The 20,567-nt window shown below is 41.8% G+C and overlaps 1 protein-coding gene across 8 annotated transcripts in view; it reads right to left on the reverse strand.

The window, feature by feature from the left end:
- Nucleotides 1-20,567, reverse strand: part of RUNX1T1 (RUNX1 partner transcriptional co-repressor 1) — a 143,335-nt gene that overhangs the window by 4,396 nt on the left and 118,372 nt on the right. For 7 of the 8 annotated variants that reach the window (XM_023248600.2, XM_023248593.2, XM_023248595.2 and 4 more), the window contains 2 exons: nucleotides 18,507-18,575; nucleotides 13,155-13,345 (listed from right to left, as the gene is read on the reverse strand). In XM_023248600.2, coding sequence (XP_023104368.1) covers nucleotides 13,155-13,345; nucleotides 18,507-18,575 — 260 coding nt within the window. Of the gene's footprint in view, nucleotides 1-2,057; nucleotides 2,582-13,154; nucleotides 13,346-18,506; nucleotides 18,576-20,567 lie in introns of those variants that run through there. The other variant, XM_045050130.1, reaches the window with a different exon arrangement.

Raw genomic sequence — 20,567 nt, forward strand, 5'->3', positions numbered from 1 at the left:
TGGGGAGCCTGCTTGGGATTCTCAGTCTCTCCCTCTCTCTCTCTCTCTCTCTCTCTCTCTCTCTCTGCCCCTCCCCCACTCGCACTGTCTCTGTCTTTCTCCAAATGAATACATAAAAACTGCAGAACAACAACAGAAAAAGAAGACGCAGGTTTTGGTGTGATTGCCGAAACTTTTCTACCAACCGCCAGTATACCTAACGAACTGGTTGAGGCTGTTTTTCCTATAAAATCCCTTCCCTTCAGGTTTGCTTATCTTCTAACACCTAAAGTCTGCTCCCCCCTACCGACAACTGCAGCCTCTACCTTTTTTCCCCCTCTGATACCAATACCGCCGTGGTCAGACACACATATATCGCTCCTGGCAGAAGCTCCTTGCCTCTGGATACCAGCAGGAATCACAGAAGAACTGTGAGAACTGCCCATTACATTCCAAGAAACATCACGCAACAGAAGAGCACCCAGAGGATTCTATTTTCCGCTCCCTCACTGCAACCAGGTTCTGGGGCACCCGACAACCACATGGGAGGACAAGCTCCAAACAAGCTAGTTCGCTTCAGCTCCCTGGAGGAGAGGGTCGCTGGTTTTTTTTTTTTTTTTTTTGCCCTATATACTCTGAGCACTGAGAACAGTGCCTGCTATATAGCAGGTGCTCAATAAATATCTGCAAAATGAATCAATCAGACTACACCTAATTTGGCTTTGAAAGCTGGAAACACTAAAACCGGGTAAATAAATAATGGCTCCACTTGCATGCGACGCTTCTGGGCTGCCGGGGTTCCTTCGCAGCGTGCTTTCAACTCAGCAACTCTGAGTGGTTAGAAAAGTAGAGGAAACTAACCACCGGGACCCTGGCGAGTCCACTGGCAATCTCCGGGGCTGCTTCACAAGAGGGGGGAGAGCAGAAATGAGGTTGCCTCTAAGATTTAAACCTTGAGATAAACACAGCATGAATCAGGGCGCAGACACACCAGAGACAGAAAAGCAACTGTACAGGAGAGACCTTAGGTACCAAGGAGGGGCTATGCCCTCGGAGGAGGCCCTTGGAGGAAGTGGCAGAAGGTCAGGAAGCCAACTTTAAATGTCTGTGATCCCTCTGACAAAACCATTCCCAAGGGAGTTTAGCATTGTGCCATTAATCTTTTGTATTCCTTACCTTCCTTGGTTTTATTTTCTGCCAACACTTCCGACTATACTCCAGTAACCCCAACCCAGCTGACTGGTATGTGGTTGTATCACAAAACACCTTTTTAGGGGCGCCTGGGTGGCTCAGGGGGTTAAGTGCCCAACTCTTGATTTTGGCTCTGGTCATGATCACATGGTTTGTAGGACTGAGTCCTGTGTCGGGCTCAGAGCTGGGCGTGGAGCCTGCTTAAGATTCTCCTTCTCTCTCTGCTCCTCCTTCCCTACTCTCTCAAATAAATAAAGAAAATCTTTAAAAAAAAACAAAAAAACAAAAAAAAAAAACCTTTTCAAAGGCTCTTGCAGCCCATGACCCTGGTGTGTATGGTTTTACCAGTGTCCAAAATACGCAAAGGGATTTTTAGCAGTCAATCCAGTTTTGCTAAAAAAAAAACAAAAAAAACCAAAAGGCCTTCCACAGTCTTTTAAGTGCTAGGAGCCTCTAAACTCTAGAACTATTGTTTGAAACTTAGAACTCAGCTACATAATTGTGGCCCAAAGAAGGGCAGAGAAAATTTAACATCTCAAACTACGGTCAGTGGGAGGTGTTTTAAGGGAACACAGTTGAGGAAAATTCAGAAACTTGGTTTAGATGTTACTATAAATAAAAATGGAGGGGTGCTTGCGTGGCTCAGTCCGTTGGGTGTTTCCGACTCTTGATTTCGGCTCAGGTCATGATCTCTCGGTTCATGGGTTCAAGCCCCGAACCGTGGGCCTGGGGCCTGGGATTCTCTCTCCTTCTCTCTCTGCCCCTCCCCAACTTGCTTCTGTGTGTGTGTGTGTGTGTGTGTGTGTGTGTGTGTGCGCTCTCTCTCAAAATAAATAAACTTGAAAGAAAGAAAGAAAGGAAGAAAGGAAGAAAGAATTAAAACAAAGTAAATTATTTCTCCTTTAATTGAATTTAACCAGGAAAATATTTCAAGGGATGTGTACCTCTGGATTAGAGGCTTCTACCAGACCTCGAAGCCCTCCTCTGTCAAAATTAACCAATCGCTTTGCGTGTGTAACAATCCCACAAAGACCTGAGCAGCGTGAGCCTGGCCCAGCCTTCAGAGTGGTGAGGCATGATGCTTGGTGCCCACAGTGAAGTTTGCTTCCTTGAGGTTTGGGCATTTCGAATGATGCCAGCTGGATCCTGGAACAAACTCAGCACATAAGCAAAATTCCTAAATTATATCAGAAAATCCCAATTAGAGAACAGAGACCTGGATCCAAAACAATATTTTAAGGAAATTAAACATCTAATCTGAGGCAAGTGGCTTCTTTAGGAAATACCCTGGTGTGAGTCTTATCCTTTTTCTGGCAGAGGCACAGTTTGGCAGACATGAGGGTGGTAACTGCCCAGCACTCGATGGCTCCTTCAGATTGAAATCAGATGCCGGCCACCTTCTCGATGGAAGCTGATTAAACACACAGACGAAACCAGGTAATTACAAATGCATGTGCTGGGGAGTGGAAAGAAGGGACAGAACGGGAACTTCTTTAGTTTTTAAAGTGTTTTTCAAAGATGGGAACAATTTTATAAATAAAAAAGTGGAATTATGCCAAATATAGAAACAGATGTTTTGGATCATGAAGCTGCTGGGAGTTGAGCTTTCTTGCCTGGCGTCACCGGGTTCTGACCCAGGATTCAAGAGCTCTGGCTAGTTTTACTTCTAGTTCCATTCTGAAGCTGTTCGATTCCATTCATTGCCCACCCACCCCTGGGACAGAAACAACCTTCAGCTGTAGGAAAGTACAACAAAGAACAATTCAAATGAGCTGGGGGGAGGGGGACTACGTAGTTTTATTGCTCTTAACATCGCATCACAATGAATGTGCAGGAACTTTAGCGCGACTGACTGTTCAACAACAACCAAAACCTCCAAAGTGCCTATTCCTTGGTAAAAGTTCATTAGAAAACAGACAAAGCAGTTTCCATTAATGTATTTCTCTTGGGTAGCTCTACCAAATTTCCTGTTGGCTCATCCATACTTGCAAGACTGGTGCCTGACCAGGGGCATTCAGCCACTCAACAGTCACACTTCTGGGGACAGTGGAAAGTGTAGAATCTTGTGAGTACCCTAATTTGGATCATTCTAAGTTTCTAAGCTTTCTGCTGTTCACAAAGGTGGAAAGTGCAAATTGTGTCTAATACCCAGGGGTATATCAACAATGGTTTAACCTAATTTTATATTTTTCAGTGCATGCTTTTTTAGATTCAGGCTAGTATTTCCTGATAGTTATCCATTCCTTTCTTTCCTCCCTCCCTACTTTCCTCTTCCTTTCTCTTTCTTTCTCCCATCCATCCATCCATCATATAACTAAGCTTCCCTTCCAGTCCTCTGAAGAACGATGCTGGCAATGGAATTACCGTGAACAGTGTAGAAAGCTCAAGAATACCATTTCATAGCAAATTTCATTCCCCAAATTCATGGCAAAGTCTTCCCTTATTTGTGATATTATTATTCCCTTTTTGGCATAAGGAATATTTTCCCCCGATCCAAAAAATGGGAGTCAGCCATAGACCAAAGTTAGGCTGTGACTCAGATGAAGAAAATGAGGCTGAATACAACCCTCCCTTTTGCTAAATGTGCTAATACTACAGATGGAAAGGGAAATGATGAACGGAGCTTTTTAATGCCAGAGCTGCCTGTCAAAGATTGCTGCTACTTTGTTCCACACCAGCAATTCTCTTCCTCCCTAAGAACAAAATTATTTCCTTCTTCTTATTTTAGATACACAGAGAATGGTATTCCATAGCCCCACCTGCAAAATAATATCCTTGCTGGTTCTTACTGTTGGAAATTCCTTTTCCAGGAAACAAAACATGGTCTCCTGACCGCTCTAAGTTTCTCCAGGTCTGTACTCACCTAAAAGTCTCCAGAAAATGTCTACATGCAAATGATGCTCAATGAATGAAGTAGAATGATTACAATTAAAATTCCCCAAATGTAAAGAACTCTCCCACACATGGGCTTCAATCCACAGTAGGACCACATCTTACATTTGCACGGCACTGTACATTTTAAAACCACTTTCAAAAACATTTTGCGGCTTGGGAAACTGAGGCCCAAAGGATAAGTAACTTGTACAGTAAATGATTTGCCTCAAGTCACACAAATATGAAATTACACAGCCAAGGTGTGATTCACCCAGGTCTTTGGACTGCAAACCAAACACATTTCCCAAAGCGCCACACTCAGTCCATTTCATGTACTTCTTAGAGCCTGTTTTAGCAGGAATGAGGTAGGAAGTGTGCTTAATTGCTAAAAGCAAAGACAGGCTGGCACAGGAAGCAAGCGCACCAAAGACAAGGTATCATGGCGTACAGTGAAAAATGGCCGCCAATTTTGAATGGCTTCAGTCAGCCCATCTTGGGTCTTACTTCCAACTCTGCCATTTGGTGGCCTTAAAACCACAGGCAAGTTTCTTAACCTCTCAGGGAGGTACCTGCCACACAGGAGTAATTACTGCATGTTGTTCAGGAGGATGTCAGTGCTAAGCACAGTGCCTGATGTTCAGAAAGTCCTGAATAAAACGGAAGGAAGTAGCACCTCCGGGCACTGGCCAGAAGAAACTATCTACAATCTTCCCACAGCACAATCTTTAGAATTAGAAAGCTCATTGCCCCATGCCTCCCTCCAGAGGCACTGACAGCTACATCGTAGAAAAAACATTAGCTTACCTCCCGTTACACTTCATCAGTGACCACATTTTCTGTACCCTTACTGTCCTCAGACCTTATACAGATTCACCGGTAGTGGCCATTTATTTCCCCACTCCTCCTTTTTGAATTCCCCTCGTTGAAATTCCCTCTAACTTTTGTTTTGATGTACTACAATTCTGTTTGTTACACTGGTACCTCTTTTTTTCTTCTGTTTGTTCATTTCCCTCTAAATATTTGGCAAGAGGGGGAAGCTGGCGTAAAGAAAAGAAAATCTTTCGCTTCCTACGCTCTCCCTTGTCAGCCCTCATGGTTTCAACTATCAGCTGTAAGAAAACGATACTCCAACCTGTTTCTCCAGCCCTTAATTTCCTTCCTGAGCTACTATCAAGTGCCGGTTCTGGAGCTCCACCAGGATGCTCCTGTCACCCAGGTCGGTATTCCCTAAACCTGATTCTCTGGTGTGGTCTACTTTAGTCGTTGGCAACACTCAAGTTCAAGACTTTGTCATCTGATTAGAAACTCCTCTTTCTTTAGCCCCTGCAACAACTCAGTGCCAACCCCCATGGATCTTGCCTCCGTGGGTTCTCTTCCCAGGTTTTCAAGCTTATGGTTACTATCCAAGTTCCTTCCCTGCCCTTTCTGTTAGAATAGCTTCTTTGTTTTGTTTATTTTTTAAATTTTTTTTTCAACTTTTTATTTTTATTTTTGGGGCAGAGAGAGACAGAGCATGAACGGGGGAGAGGCAGAGAGAGAGGGAGACACAGAATCGGAAACAGGCTCCAGGCTCCGAGCCATCAGCCCAGAACCTGACACGGGGCTCGAACTCACGGACCGCGAGATCGTGACCTGGCTGAAGTCGGACGCTTAACCGACTGCGCCACCCAGGCGCCCCATTTAATTTTTTTTTAATCTTTATTTTTGAGAGAGAGAGAGACAGAGCATGAGCAGGGGAGGGACAGAGAGAGGGGGAGACATAGAATCCAAAGCAGGCTCCAGGCTCCGAGCTGTCAGCACAGAGCCCGACGCGGGGCTCAAACCCACGGGCTGCAATATCATGCGGTCTATACCTGTATGGGAACCTGAGCTGAAGTCGAATGCTCAACCGACTGAGCCACCCAGGTGCCCCAGTTAGAACAGCTTCTTAACTGGTTTTTCATCTCTCTCTATCATTCACACACACACACACACACACACACACACACACACACACTGCTCACTTGGAAGGTGGCTTGGTTCTGATATACATCTACTCTGCATCTCTCAACAAACCTTACAAATTGAGTCACATAAACATTATGCTAGTTTTATAGATGTGAAAACCAAAGCTCTGACACGTAAGCCAATGCAGACCATTCAAGGTCCAGTGCTCCATCCACTATACTGTGAAAGTCTATGGATGCAAACACCTGGCCTTTTGATATGAAACAACAACAACAAAATCTTATTGTAACATGGAATCATAGCTTACGCTCAGAGAGCTCCAAACTGTTCCGGGATTGATGGGTCTGACAGGATCATGACGGCCTTATAAGAACCATGCTGAGAGACTCCTGTGCTATAACTACATGGTAACTAATTCTACAGTGTCCACTCAGGTGGAGTTTCTATTATTTGGAACCTAATGCACAGGGTCCACTGGGGGTAGTTCCGCCGCTTCTAGAAGGAGTAAAGAACATGAACCTCTCAGAGTGACTTGCTCAAACTGTCAGGGCTTAGCAGGTTCTGGAAATACAAAGTATAAAGATTTGATCAGTGTTTTTCTTTAAGTGCCACAAAGATGTTCAACGTTAATGTAAACTGTGTAGTTCTGTACCTATGTAGGAAAAGTAAATAAAGACCATTTTAATTGGAGGGGGGTGGTGGCTTTAATTTGGTGGCTTAAAACTCAAAACTATTAGAACAGTACAATTACTTACTCTCTGTTCTATGCCCACTTCTAGTCATTGCTTCGATCCCCTATGCTAGAATAGGTTATGGATCTCAAAGAAGAGTCGTAGCAGACTGTTTGGAAATCGACCCAATCTGACAATGTTCACTGGGAAAAAATTATACATGTATGGGAACCAGACATGAATATGAAAACATGAGAGTTTAAGATGGCAAGATTCGGCAAAATTGTTTTTTTATTCACCCTAATGCTGGCAGTGTATTCTCGGTGCAAAACGTCCATACACTGAAAAAAAAAAAAAAAAGAGAGAGAGAAAGAGAGAGAGAGAGAGAAAGTACAGAAAGTATCATATTGCTTAGATGTCTGCCCCAAGTGCAGCATCATTCTGTTATAACAACAGTTGGTATTATAAACCTATACCTTTACCTATAAACCCAGGTAAACTTAGAGAACTAGGGAGGAATAATGTGAAGGAAGTCCAATGAGGAAACAGATAGACTAATATGCCATCGAGGGAAAAAATTCCCATCACGTGGCTATTGAGAAGGTGGCCTGAGAGGCAGACAGTCCGGGCTGAGGGCCAGCTCACACTTAGGGCTGAGACCCCGAGCAAAGGCCCCACCTCCCGGGACTCGGCTTTTCTTGGCTGCAAAACGAGGACAACAGCACTTTCTACTCTACCTGGACTCATAGGAAGACTAAATGCACCGAAGCACAGAAAGTATAAAAGGCAGTTTTTAACCACGCCAGGTGCAGAATTAAACTTTCGCTGTAGGTCTGCCCATTTCACCTCAGGCAAAACACACTTCCTGCCTCCTCGCCACCCCCACCTCCCGCCCCTGAACTATGCTGACCGGGATTTCAGGGCACCCAGGACAGCCGGCCCTGGTGGGGAATCACCCCTTCTACCCTGAAGAGTCCCCTTCTACTTGGAAGAGTCCCCGTCTGGACGATAAATCACATGGCCCTCCTACAGGTAATACCTGTGCCTATTTATTCCTGACTCTGCACTTCCTCCTGCTCTTCTCCCCAGTTCCATATTTTCAATCCTTGTCTCCTCTTTCTAGAAACATCTCCATTCTCTACTGCCTACTTTTTCAGAACCACTAGTTTTCCGAAGCAGAATGGGCATTAGGTTCGTTGTTCATGTGTGAAAACAGGTAGAAACTCTGAAATCATAGAAAGAAGCATACATGGGCATCTGTCCTTAACACAAATAGCTCAGAAGAAACTCGGTCTAGAGATCTGTTCTTCTGATTTGGAGCTCAGATTCCTTCTCGAAGTTCCTCTGAGGAGGAGAATACGATTTTGTGCATTTATATTATCTACATATGCATTTTTACAGATTTGGATGCTCTAGATCATTTGTGATCTACGTAAGACATGGGTAATGTCTGTAATAGGGGGTGACTTCAAATTAAGGGAGAGAAGGGAGAAAAAGCCTTGTGGCAATCGGAAAGTTTAGCGTGTCTTGTGATGAAGGACTGTGGGAAGTATCAGTTGATAAAGAGGCCTTGCATTACAGCTCTCGGAACACTTTGAATTAAAACGTAGGCGTAAAAAAATCTAAACGTTGTGTGTCAACCATCAATAAAAAACAAAACCAAACAAAAACTTCTAAACAACCCTCTGAGGTAAGCAAGTAACATCGCATTCCTTAAGAAGAAATGGAGGTTGACAGGAGTGAAATGACCCACCCAAGGACGCCTGATATGCTAATGAGCTGGAGCCAGAATTCAGGTCCTCCTCTCAGATTCCTTCTGCCCCAAGCACCTGTCTCTGAGCTTTGCTAGCTAAAGAGGACCATCAAATCGCCTGAAAATGGCCTTCAAGTGGTGTGACCATACAATTCATCATATAAACCAGAACACTTGAGAATAAAAGGGACCACTCAGTAATCACAGGGGACAACAGGGATGAACTGGGATTGTGTCACTCAAACTGGGAGGTATGGTCACCCTGTACCCTACCTTTATATACTATCCTGATTTTCACATTAAACAGCATGATTTAAGAGTTTGTGCTCTGTTTACCCTTTCTGATTCAGAGACAATCTGTCTAGCTGGATTCAGTAACTGATCTGAGCTTCCTAAAATTTTTTAACTTGTGTTGTTTATGCACAAAAAATAAGGAAGGTTCCCTCTTCTACCAAGCCCCTACTCCCACTCCGCCCCCAAATAAACTCCCCCCCCCCCCCCACCTTGGGCAGATCAAAGCCAGCAAGTTTCTGAAGACTGTCCAAGTAGGATTATCTGATGTGTATTTCCCAACCCCGTCTTCTGGACTCCCTCTTCTTCCTTGACAGCCGACCAGTCATGAAATCCTGCCCATTTTATCTCAAGGGTTCCCAGCCAACATCTACAGTTTTCTCCACCCCCGGAGCCACTACCAACCATCTTCATCCCCATCTGCCTCCTCACACGGATTGGTCCCTCCTTTTAGTTTCCTCTAATCTCTCTCCACACGGCAGCCTGAGTGATCCTTCCAAAACACTCTCATTGCCCTCCTGTTTTCAAAACCTGGCAGAGCTTCTTTTCCCCACCTGTCCTCTTCTTCCTGCACAGAGGCACCAACATGCCCCTTGCCCAGGGAGACAGTGATGAGGTCATGGAGGGTGCAGGGAGATGGAGAGCAGCCGCTGACCAGTTCCTTATTGTCTCTTAAATATCAGATGAAAGGAACTTAATTTCTGGAAGCTTCCACACTAAACGTGTCAAGACGCTTGCTTATATTTGGTTAGTGATTTACCTCCTCTAATGAACTGTAGTCAACATGAAAGCAGAGGTCCCCTCAGTGCCTAGCACCATCCCTGACATGGAATAAAAGCTCAGAACTTGGTTATTGAAAGAATAAATGAGTGGTACCTGGGTGGCTCAGTCGGTTAAGCGTCCGACTTTGGCTCAGGCCTTGGTCTCACAGTTTGTAAGTTTAAGCCCCACATGGGACTCTCTTCTGTCAGCACAGAGCCCGCTTCAGATCCTCTGTCCCGTGCCCCCCCGCCCCTCCCCCACTCGTGCCCTCTCTCTCTCTCTCAAAAATAAACATAAAAAAAAAAAGAATAAATGAAAACATGGATGTGAGTGATTTAGAGTTATATGTATTGAATAACAAACTGCCCTGGGCAGGTCACAAACATGACTTTTTTTTTTTTTTCCAACAAATGCCCATTAATTTCTTAGTGCAGTTTCTAAATCAATGTTTCCTACATTTAATGGGAGTATGTTCTTTCTCCAACCAATTACTATGGTGGCCAGACCTCTTACGTACTTTTCTAAGAAAACAAAGATCAACTTATCAAACTTCTAAAACACAATACTATGTGGGTCTTATTTAGGGTTGAGTGGCTAAAACTCAAGAAACCCCCCCCTGCCTAGAACAACAGAAACGAATTCTGAGAAGTACCTGTACTGTCTTTGCAAATCAGCTGGGCCACGCAGTCCCGGCCTAACAGACTCCCACCCTGGGGCCAACCGTGTTGAATGCTGGAATAGGGAGCTCTACTCTAGCCCAAGGAAGCCATAGTTGTTCTGGCTCAGTCCCAGAGGGGCTCAGGGAACTTTCTAAACTTGAGGTGATTTGCAAACATCACTTCTGGGGTGGCTTCTATCAGGTCATTTCTACGAAAAGGTGTATATTGCTCAGTGTGAGGGAAGGGCAGGATCGAGAAAACTAACTAACATGCTGGATTCAAAGTTTTGTCCCCCTCATAAAGTAGAAGGATTTCTGAGGGGGGAAATAAAAATATTTACCTATAAATGTGGGCAAAAGATAGAGCTGCCTAAACTTAGCAGCAGGCATTTAGACTGTTCTTGGACATTGTCATTCCTCAGGAGAATTCATAACATTAATTTAGGGCTACTGGATTAACCCTTTACTTCTCTGTCAAGTCCTTGGTCGAACCATCTTTATCTTATAGACTCCTGTCCAAGTCTAGAGGGGTCTCAGCTTCATTCCAATGGATCTCTCTCCCATCTTTTGCTCTGCTATTCTCAGGACTGTGTTTACATTGCTTTCGAAGAAAAGAAACTCAATTATTCGAGAGATCAAGCCCTCCGTCCCACTCCAAGTCTTGAAAGAGGTACAGCAGGTTAAAAAGAAGAAATCAGACCTAAGTTGCCTTTCAGGTTATCTGCATCCAAAAATGACCTTACTGGTCCTTATGGAAAGATCCTTGTAGCTACGGAACACCATAAGGACTGACAGCATGCCACGAGTTCCAGCTTTGTTTCTGCCGTGTCCTAGCCATGTCAGGTGAGTTTCCTCACCGGCAAGATGATAAAATGATCATGTCTCAAGGTTCTGGCCATTGTAGGAGACACTTTCATTCATAGTGACAACACGCCAAGAAGACCAAAGCTTTTAGATGCTTGGTGGTTTTCTCAAAGTCACAGAATTGTAAGAGATAGGGCCAGAAATTATATTTGATCTTCTGAATTTCAAGCCCTTTCTCCTAGCAGAGTCTACCTTGAAACCCTTGGCAACATGTCGCTTAAGACAAGGGTAGTGCTATATTGCAGATTAAAGACAGTTCTAGATTAAAGTTTCCTAAGAGATCCAAAAAGAAAGAAAGAAAAAAACAACTGCTACAGAAGATCATTCATATCCAGGGTATTCTATCCTATCTACTACTTACAGCTACTGGCCGATACGCCATAATTTTTTAAATGTTTATTTATTCATTTTCTGGGAGAGGGCGCATGAGCACACAAGCTGGGTGGGGGTAGAGAGAGAGGTAGAAGGAGAAATCCCAAGCAAGCTCTGCACCGTCAGCGCAGAGCCCAAAGCGGGGCTCGAACCCACAAGCTGTGAGATCATGACTTGGGTCAAAACCAAGAGTCACACGCTTCACTGACTGAGCCACCAGGCGCCCTGCCATAGTCTTATAATGCTAAATGTTAGCGTCAAGATCACATATTTTTCTGGGTAAGCATTAGGAATGAAAGCACAAAGCTCTTAGACACTAAAGGAATACAGCATTGTTATTTTCCAAATAAAAACTTAGTTCTCAATTTCTTCTTAAACATTTACCTTTAGAATTTAGTGGCCTACAAAATACTCTTACCATACATAACCACCCTAATGTGTCCTTGTGAAAGTGATAATGTTTTAGGGAAGGCACCAACCATGCTTCACGGTATTACTAACTTAAATGGAGCAGGACAAATTCTCTCCAAAACATGTTAATAGACATTTAAAACACACACACACACACACACACACACACACACACACACACACACACACACACACAAAACAAGATCCTTAAATATCTTAGCCACAAGATGCCAAATAAAATTGAATTTATGTCTAGCTTAATTCGACAACGGAAAAGTCAGCAGTTAAAGGGTAGATAAACTTCTCTTTGTCCCTCTTTTCCTGAGAAACTTTCAAATGTTGAAAATCAATTCCTTTTGTCCCCTTGTTATTCATCTGCTACACATTAAATAGAAACTCTGGGCATGGAGTGATTCCCGCAGGGTCTTTCATCTACAGAGAAGCCTGGTACAAATTAAATTCTTACTCTCCCTCACAAATTATAGATATGTATTGTAGTAGACCATTGATTTATCAGTTGACGCTCTTGCTAGTTCAGCTTGGTGAGACTAGCTCACTACAGCCCTTTATCTAAAGTTACTGCGGGGTGGCGGCGATTGTGGCACTGCATTCATTAATGCGAAGCATCACTACGTTGTTCTGATGTTACAGGCTCTATTTTAAATAGCGTTGTTAGGTACTGTGTGTTAGTTACTTCCCAGATCCTTGAGCCATTTGGGCTATGTGTGCGTGTGTGTGCTTTAATATGCTGAAATAATACCAAATGATATTGTGACAACTGTGATGTTATGCTATGAAATGACTCGCATAATGGTTATTACAAATAAGGGGAGAAACAGATCGTGCAGAAAGAAGATCTTTCAGAAACGTTGAATTGAGGCAGGTGCTGTTTTCGCGATGGACTTTAGGACCAATGGTTAAGGGGGTGGCTGTGATCCCAGCCATGTCATATGTTGGGAGAGCACGTTTGCACAGGACGTCTCTATTAAACCGCTTGTATTAGAAGGAAACCAAACACACACACACACACACACACACACACACACACACACACACTGACATACACGTGTCCCCACAGCCGAGTGCTAAGCTATGAGAATTTCACTTGAATCTATTACCCACCAAATATATTAAAAACCTTTTCTTGGCAGAGTTGTGCTTTTAGACAACATTTGATCAGCTCTTGATGGATTCCACAAGAGCCGGGACGCCTCCCCCCACCCCCCCCGCCCCCACCCAGATTATTCTCATTTTGCCCCTGCAGATCGGTTTGTCTAAAAGCCAGTACGCGCTTTTACTTGTGACCTCCTGGAATCAAAAGCAAGCGCTCGGACTAGCGGAAACGCCCTGCGTGCCTTGGAAGCTCCCCCTAGCACCTCACCTCGCTCGAATCCTCCTGCTGATTGATGACGGCCAGCGCGTCCTCCGCCGCCTGCCGCTTGGCCTCAGCCACCGTGCGCTCCATCTTGGCGCGCTCGGTCGTGATCATGTCGTGGGCTTTCCGCTCGGCCTCAGACACGGCCTTCTGCAGCTCGGTCATCGCCTGGCGCTTCACCTCGTTGACCGCCTCCTCTGCGTGCGGGGCAGGCCACACGGGACAAGAGAAGATTTCCCTGTTAGCGCGGGACCTTGGATACTGATCGCTGGTAAACAGAATTCTATAGTCTACAGGCATGACTCTCATCCCAGGTATTGGGCAGTTCTCCTGGCTGTCTAAAAAGCCAGCAGATTTTGGAAATTCATTTAGGAAAACAAAGAGTGAGATTTTTTGTTTTCCCCTTTAATTTGCATGTCTGGGAATATTTTTTAAACTAATGTAGCATCCCTACCACTTTTCTACCAAACCAGTACCTCCAGAAATGATTATGACACCAAACGTAAAGAGTTAAAGGACAAAACGACCACCAGAAACCTTTCTGGATAATTCGGACATCTGTATTAAGGTGGTCTGCCACAATGCTATGGGGTAATATGCACGTAGGGAGCGCATGAGTAAAGCTTTCAAAACAAAAATAGGAAGGGGATGGACTTTACGCATCTACACGTATAAGTGCTAACAATTATTTTGCTGGTGAAACATACAGCACAGCAGTGAAAGGGCATTCAGATGGCAACTGAACAGTGTAGACCCTGTAAAGACAATTCATGATGAAACAGATGATCCAGCTTCTTTTTCTTAAGTCATTTCTTGAGTAATGTGGATATATGTCTGTACAGACTGAATGATAGGGATTTTTAAAAATCACTTTCTCATTTCCATATTTTAAGCCGTTGTCCACCTATTCAATTGAACACATACACAGCTTCACATAACCAACTGTTGCACTAGACAAATGTAATTGAACCCTACCAGAGGCCAAAACAATCAGGCCTGCCTGGAAACCTGCAAGGTGTCAAATTAGCTCTTTATTTTTGGCTGTGGAAAGGGTGCAAAGATTTGACTAATGTACAATACGAGATTGACAACTAAAACAAGTAATTTCCATTAAAAAAAATTAACTGTTCTAATTAACAAGGGAAAATATCCTCCCCCTAAATTAGTTTATCTAATTTTCATCTTTATTCAAAGCAAAATGACAATGATTAATTGAAAATTTAATAAGCAGTAATTATTAACTTGGCAAACCTAGTACCAATTAACACTCTATTAAAACTAATTATGACATGTTTCATTCAAGTGTTTGCACTTAATTGTTTCACCCACTTAAAAAGCACCTTAATTAAATGTTCTGTTTAATTAAAAACATAGATTCCTAATAAAAATGTTTTACTGTAGATTAAAAATGTAAGAGATGCAAATACTCCTATGGTTTCTTATACGTCTGTGGTTTATTCCACACATCTACAGTCCAGGACTTGAGGATCATCAAAAGCCTTCCACTATTAATTAGCTGTCATGACTTTTGTAGCTTCTGTCCCTTTAACAACATTATATCTGAAGTCCTTTCACTTGCAGTTTACTGTCTCCTATGTTTTTACAAACTAAAATATAAGGGAACGATCCAGACCGGAAATATTAACTAAAATATGTTAAGCCTTTGTTGGTTGCTTTAAGAGAGATGCCATTTAAAATCTGGACAGAAACAGAGCACTGCACAGAGTTGGAAGCACGTTCTTCACCAGGAGGTGAAAAGATGCCTTTATTACTCTACCGTAAACGACCTGGGGGACCAGGGAAGTACTGCCCTTCTAACTATACAGCCAGGGTCTAATTTAGTTTGAATATTCAAGGTGAATTAAAATTCTATCTAAGTGGTAATACAGGACAATAATTTTTGCTTACGATCAAAGCTGTAGCTTGACTAATTGTGTATGCAAATCAGGCAATTTATATTTAAATTATGCATTCCTATTCTAATCCCACAGGCATATACAGATCAGCAAAGAGAGTTGGTAGGACATGTGCAAGGTGCTTGAATATTTATTACCAACTGCAAACATTCACTGATCGTTTGAAAAGGAAATATACTGAAGAAAACACTCGGTTGTGACTTGAAAACCATCTTTATGCTGGATTTTTTCCCCAATTTGATGAAGAGTTTTCATACCTTTACAGCGTGTTCTGTTGCTTTTGCTGCTGCTTTTAAAAAATACTAATTGTAGGAGAAAATTGATGGGTCCTTCAACATTTGTTAGGATCCCAAATATTCAAATAATGTATATTGTTATATTACGTTGTAAACTATTACTGGGGCAACATGAGGAATTTGAATGAGGTCTGTGAGTTAAATACTGTTAATGTCCTGAGTTTGGTACTTGTACTATAGTTATTTAAGAGAATGTCCTTGGTCTCAGTTAATACACACTAAAATCTTTAGGGTCAAAGGGCATAGCGTATGCGACTTACTCTCAAATGGATGGCAAAAAATATGTATAATAGGGGGAAAAAAAAGGGAGGGAAGAAAAGAAGAAGAGAAAGATATTAAAGCCAGTACAGTAAAATAGGGGAAACTGGGTAAAAGGTATAAGGGAATTTTTTTACACTGTTTTTTTGCAACTTTTCTGCAAGTCTCAAATCATTTCAGAATAAAATGGTGCTAAATATTATATGATATACTTCCATGCACAGGATATACTTTGTGCAATTATAATTTTCTGTGAAAAAGGATGTGCTGGTTATACAACATTGAATTGAGAGCTCTGCCCCTTTGATATTTTTCAAATGCTTTAAAAGTTTTATTTACTTTCTTTTGCCATAAAGGTAATGTATAATGCTTTGATTGCAAAGATACACTTTGTAGGTTTTCTTCTAAAAAAAAATTTGCCCACAGCAAATTTTAGAATCTTGGGGGGAAAAGCTTTCAAATTATAACAAGCTGAGTGCAGATGTTACATTCTGCCCTTGGTGTTTTCATCATGCTGGATGCCTTGACACTATGAACACCACAAATGCTTTTCAAGAAGCCTATAAAGATAAATATTATAAGTAGTTATTCAAGATTTCCAGATGAAACTGCCACCTGTACTTTGGAGATTTAATATACTCCTTAATATTAGCATCCACCCATGGAAAACTATCCCCACACTGTTCTTATGCAGCAGATTAGGGATACCGCTGTGAGAAGAACACAAATTTAATCGACATCACTCCTAAGTCATATTTGAGATGGAAAACCTACGATAGAATACAGGCACATCTAAAAAATGTTTACACGATAAAAGTATTGCTCTTTCTCTCCTCGTGAAGCCCCCACCATGTCAAGTATATCCAGAATTAGTTTCAGGAACCCACAAAACAGTGAGGAAAAATAACCGGGGACTCGATAGATTACGACATGTTGAATTTTTTAAAAACGTGATTACGTGGAAAATATACAGTGCGGTTTTGAATCTGCTTCCACTGCTTACCACTTATGGTAGGACTTCCTTTGTGCATAGCTATTCAAGTTGACTTTCCCACAACGGTGGTCTATTCAGAAAAATCTGCTCTCACTTAATAGCAGTCAAACAAAGACTTGAGCAGATAATAGCACAGAAAAAGAATTTGGATTACACGAGACTTTACCGTCAATTTTTCTTTATGGACGATCACGGATTTAACTTAAAAACACATAAATAAGGGAAATACAGAGAAAAGACTCTCTCCCACAACATAAAATGTCATCCCTCTGCTGTCCAAAATGGCAATTCTTTATATCTCTTAGTGGAGTAAGTTGCACTGACAGCTTAAAACTGGGGAAGAAAAAGTGATCAGAAAGAAGATGTAGCCATTCCTTTTCCAGACAGGTGACACTCAGCACATTTTAACAGCTTGGGAGTATCCTGTGACCCATGTAGAAATCTTAGAGGTGATTCTATAAATCTAATTATACTATGCAGCTGAGCAACATATATATTTAACCTTTAAACTGAATGATCTGTCTGATTTGTATACTAGACATGCAAGAGAGTTTTCTGGTTCTCTATCTAAGTCACGAAGCCTAGAATACTACACTCCTTACCACTCTTACAAAAACAGGTATTTCTTTGAGAAAGCTATAAAAAGTCTTGGATAAGAGCCAAATGATCAGATTGTCAACAAGCTGCAAAAAAACTACAGACACAGCTGGGTCAAATCACAACCCAAAGAGACCCTTTCCCTTGACTATTTCTCCTTGAATAGGGTTCCTAGCCCAACACCCAGGTGATCCTTTGCAGAAGTAGTATTTTCCAGTTTCTCAAGTCAAACTATTTTCATAGTTGGGGTTATGGCAGCTCAAAGTCACAGTCTGTGTCTGTCACATCATCTTTTAACTCCTGAAACAGGCTTATGGATTTATCTCTTGAGTTGGTTTTTGCAAGGCTTTGACTGAACTTTTAGTGTTGGTGGTCCACCAAGATTCTGCCAGATCTGAACTGTGTAAAGTCAACGTGTGACCAAGAACTTGAAATCAGCCCCCAAAGGTAGAGCAGTATCTCTTAATGAAAATATGATGGTGTATATGGTGGGGAAAAACAGAAGTTAAGCAACTTTGTCATTTAACTTAGAAAATAACTTAGCTATGGTCCTTGAATATTAATTAGAACAGATCAATTTCAGATACTGGTTGTAATCATAACATCTCAGAGTGCCTTGGGGCACACCTGGGTGGCTCAGTGGGTTAACCGTCCGACTTCGGCTCAGGTCATGATCTTGAGGTTTGTGGGTTCGAGCCCCGCATTGGGCTCTGTGCTGACAGCTCAGAGCCTGGAGCCTGCTTCGGATTCTGGGTCTCCCTCTGTCTCTGTCCCTCCCCCACTCGTGCTTTGTCTCTCTCAAACAACGTGTAAACATTTAAAAAAAAACTAGTCAACTAGTTTTGCTGACATTTTCTTAAGAATTTAGGAGACGTGTCGATTATATCTCAATTTTACAACATCAGGCGAAAGACAGACGTAGGCGATTTAATTTCTAAAACACTACAAGTTTTTTTCCATTAAGAATACACTGCACATAAGCTGAGACCTCTTAGGCCAGCTTTCGGCCTGAAACCATGAAAGCACCTGAAAAATGGAGGATTATAACAGAAAGACTGCCAGACGGTCACTTACATGGCACTGGCAGCTGCTACCAAAATAAAAACGATTCCATGTTCTAATAAGGCCCGGGTGAAGAATATTAATTAGGATTTTAAAATTTTGGTTTGTGGCGGGGGGCTGTTTTGTTTTTGTTGTCGTTAGCAGGAAAGGCCCTCCTTGTCGCTCCTCACATGGCTGCATGAACAACTGTGCACAGCTGCTAGAACGCTAGACGCGTGTTTTCAACAGTTCTTACCAGCTTTCTTCCAGATCTCCTCTGGCACGTATCCAGAAGCAGGCCTGTGAAGGAATTCCCGATGCGCATCTAGGAAAAGGATGCAAAGCAGGGGTGGGGGGGGGGGGGGGAGAAAGCACCATAAGCACGTTATGTCATTACACACAGTAGAAACCGGCCATGCCTGTTCTCTTGGCTGCTCTACAAAAACATAATTTTTAAAAGGCCGAGCATTTCACTTCTAGAAAATAAACACGAAGAGCAAGGCAGGTCATTAGAGCTCAAGGAAAACAGAAGGCCGTTGGTCTAAATGCCTTGGATGCTCGAAATTCAACAACTTCCATGATTTCATTATACACTATGACGTCTGGGAGCACTGCTCCCAGAACGCTCTCAACTGTGGGGATTTTCATAGGCATACTTTATTTTGTTAAAGAATATGAATGGTGTTTGGTAGGTAGTTTTCCTTCCAAGAGTCAAACTGGGAGTTAGAAACTCAAATCTTAGGCTAATGTTAATTTTCACACAGCTCTGATTCCACCACCTTTCAGTAAATAGTGAGCCTTACTCCATGGCTAACCAGTTCTCACAATTACTTCTTAAAAATCTCGCTGAGCACGAAACATTTTCACACACATTAGATCATAGGGGTATGACGTGTGGAAGCAAGAGAGAATCATTAGAATGGATTCAGAGGTATTTGGTTAACAAAACAGAATCAGTACCTGCTTTCCAAAAAAGACAATGACATCTCACATTAAATGAACTGTGCTTATCATACTTGGCAAATTTTAAAAGTTTGAGAAAACATGATAAGAAAACTGATGTAGGAATGCTAACCTCCAAAATAACGTGCTCATGGAAATGGCAGGACACCTTTAATATTTTCCTATATATGCTTGAAAATAAAGTGTATACAGCCTTCCATAGTTAAAATATATACTATATGTCTTCCACATTGAATTTTCCCTGAAAGCCTATGTATTTAGGGGCTTGGGGGAAGAAAAAAAAATCACTTCAACTTTTGTAAATATAACAATCATTCAACCCATGATAAATGTCAAGTCATTAAAAATTTCCCTACATTTATAAAAAATGTCAAGTAGCAGAATACAGAGTATAGACAACAGAAAAGCCCAATCAATTTAGCTAAGTATATATACAATTTTACATTTGAATGCCTTAAATAGATTTGAATGTTTTGATTCCTTGTAGGGCACACACATTTATCAGTTGACTAAAACTGAAGATTTCCCCAACTATTCTGAATTAGCAAAAGCTTATTATGTCTTAATGAAGGGCATGTGGAAACTCTCTGTATTCTCTCTGCAATATTTCTTCAAATCTAAAATTATTCCAAATATATAATTTTATTTTAAGTTTTCATTATAATTTCATGGTTACTTGATAATCGGATGGACTGGAATACCCTTGCATTCTCATGCACACATTGACTTCTATAAGGAAAATGAAAACCAAAATGCTTTTATTTAGGTAATTTTCATCCTTAAAACAGCTAGATAAAACTGTTTGGAGCACACACCACTTCAAGCAAATATGATATGGCTAATTAGATTTGTCAAGATTTAACTTCCACACCACTATAACTGTTTCCAAAACAAATAAAGAAAGTGTAATCAAGTTCACATTTAGCCATACAGCACAATGAATCAGAGATGAACTTATGGCAGCTTTTCAAGACAATTTTTGGGAACAGATTTTGGCTTAAGTATAATTTATTAGATAAGAATAGATATGTAAAGTCTGAAGAGAAACAGAAAAATCATGCCTTCCCCAAAGAAGCAAAAAGAAAAAAAAAAAAAGTGTTTTCCAATTATTGGATTAAGAAAAGATCAATACCCTTATAAAAATTATATTTTTTAATAAATGGCCAATTGTTATTACAGGGAACGGGAAAGGTAATGTTAGGTTATCCACAGGCCACGCATGAAAGATACTAATTACTGGCCCCAGAGAGCATAGGCCGAAGAGAGTTTGTTCTAGAGCCCAGTGAAGTTGAATCCCGGCTTGGCCATATACTAGGCTGGTGACATTGAGCAAGCTAGTTTCTCCAGGTCTCAG

This window comes from Felis catus, chromosome F2, assembly GCF_018350175.1.
Source record: "Felis catus isolate Fca126 chromosome F2, F.catus_Fca126_mat1.0, whole genome shotgun sequence".
NCBI classification, from domain to species: domain Eukaryota; kingdom Metazoa; phylum Chordata; class Mammalia; order Carnivora; family Felidae; genus Felis; species Felis catus.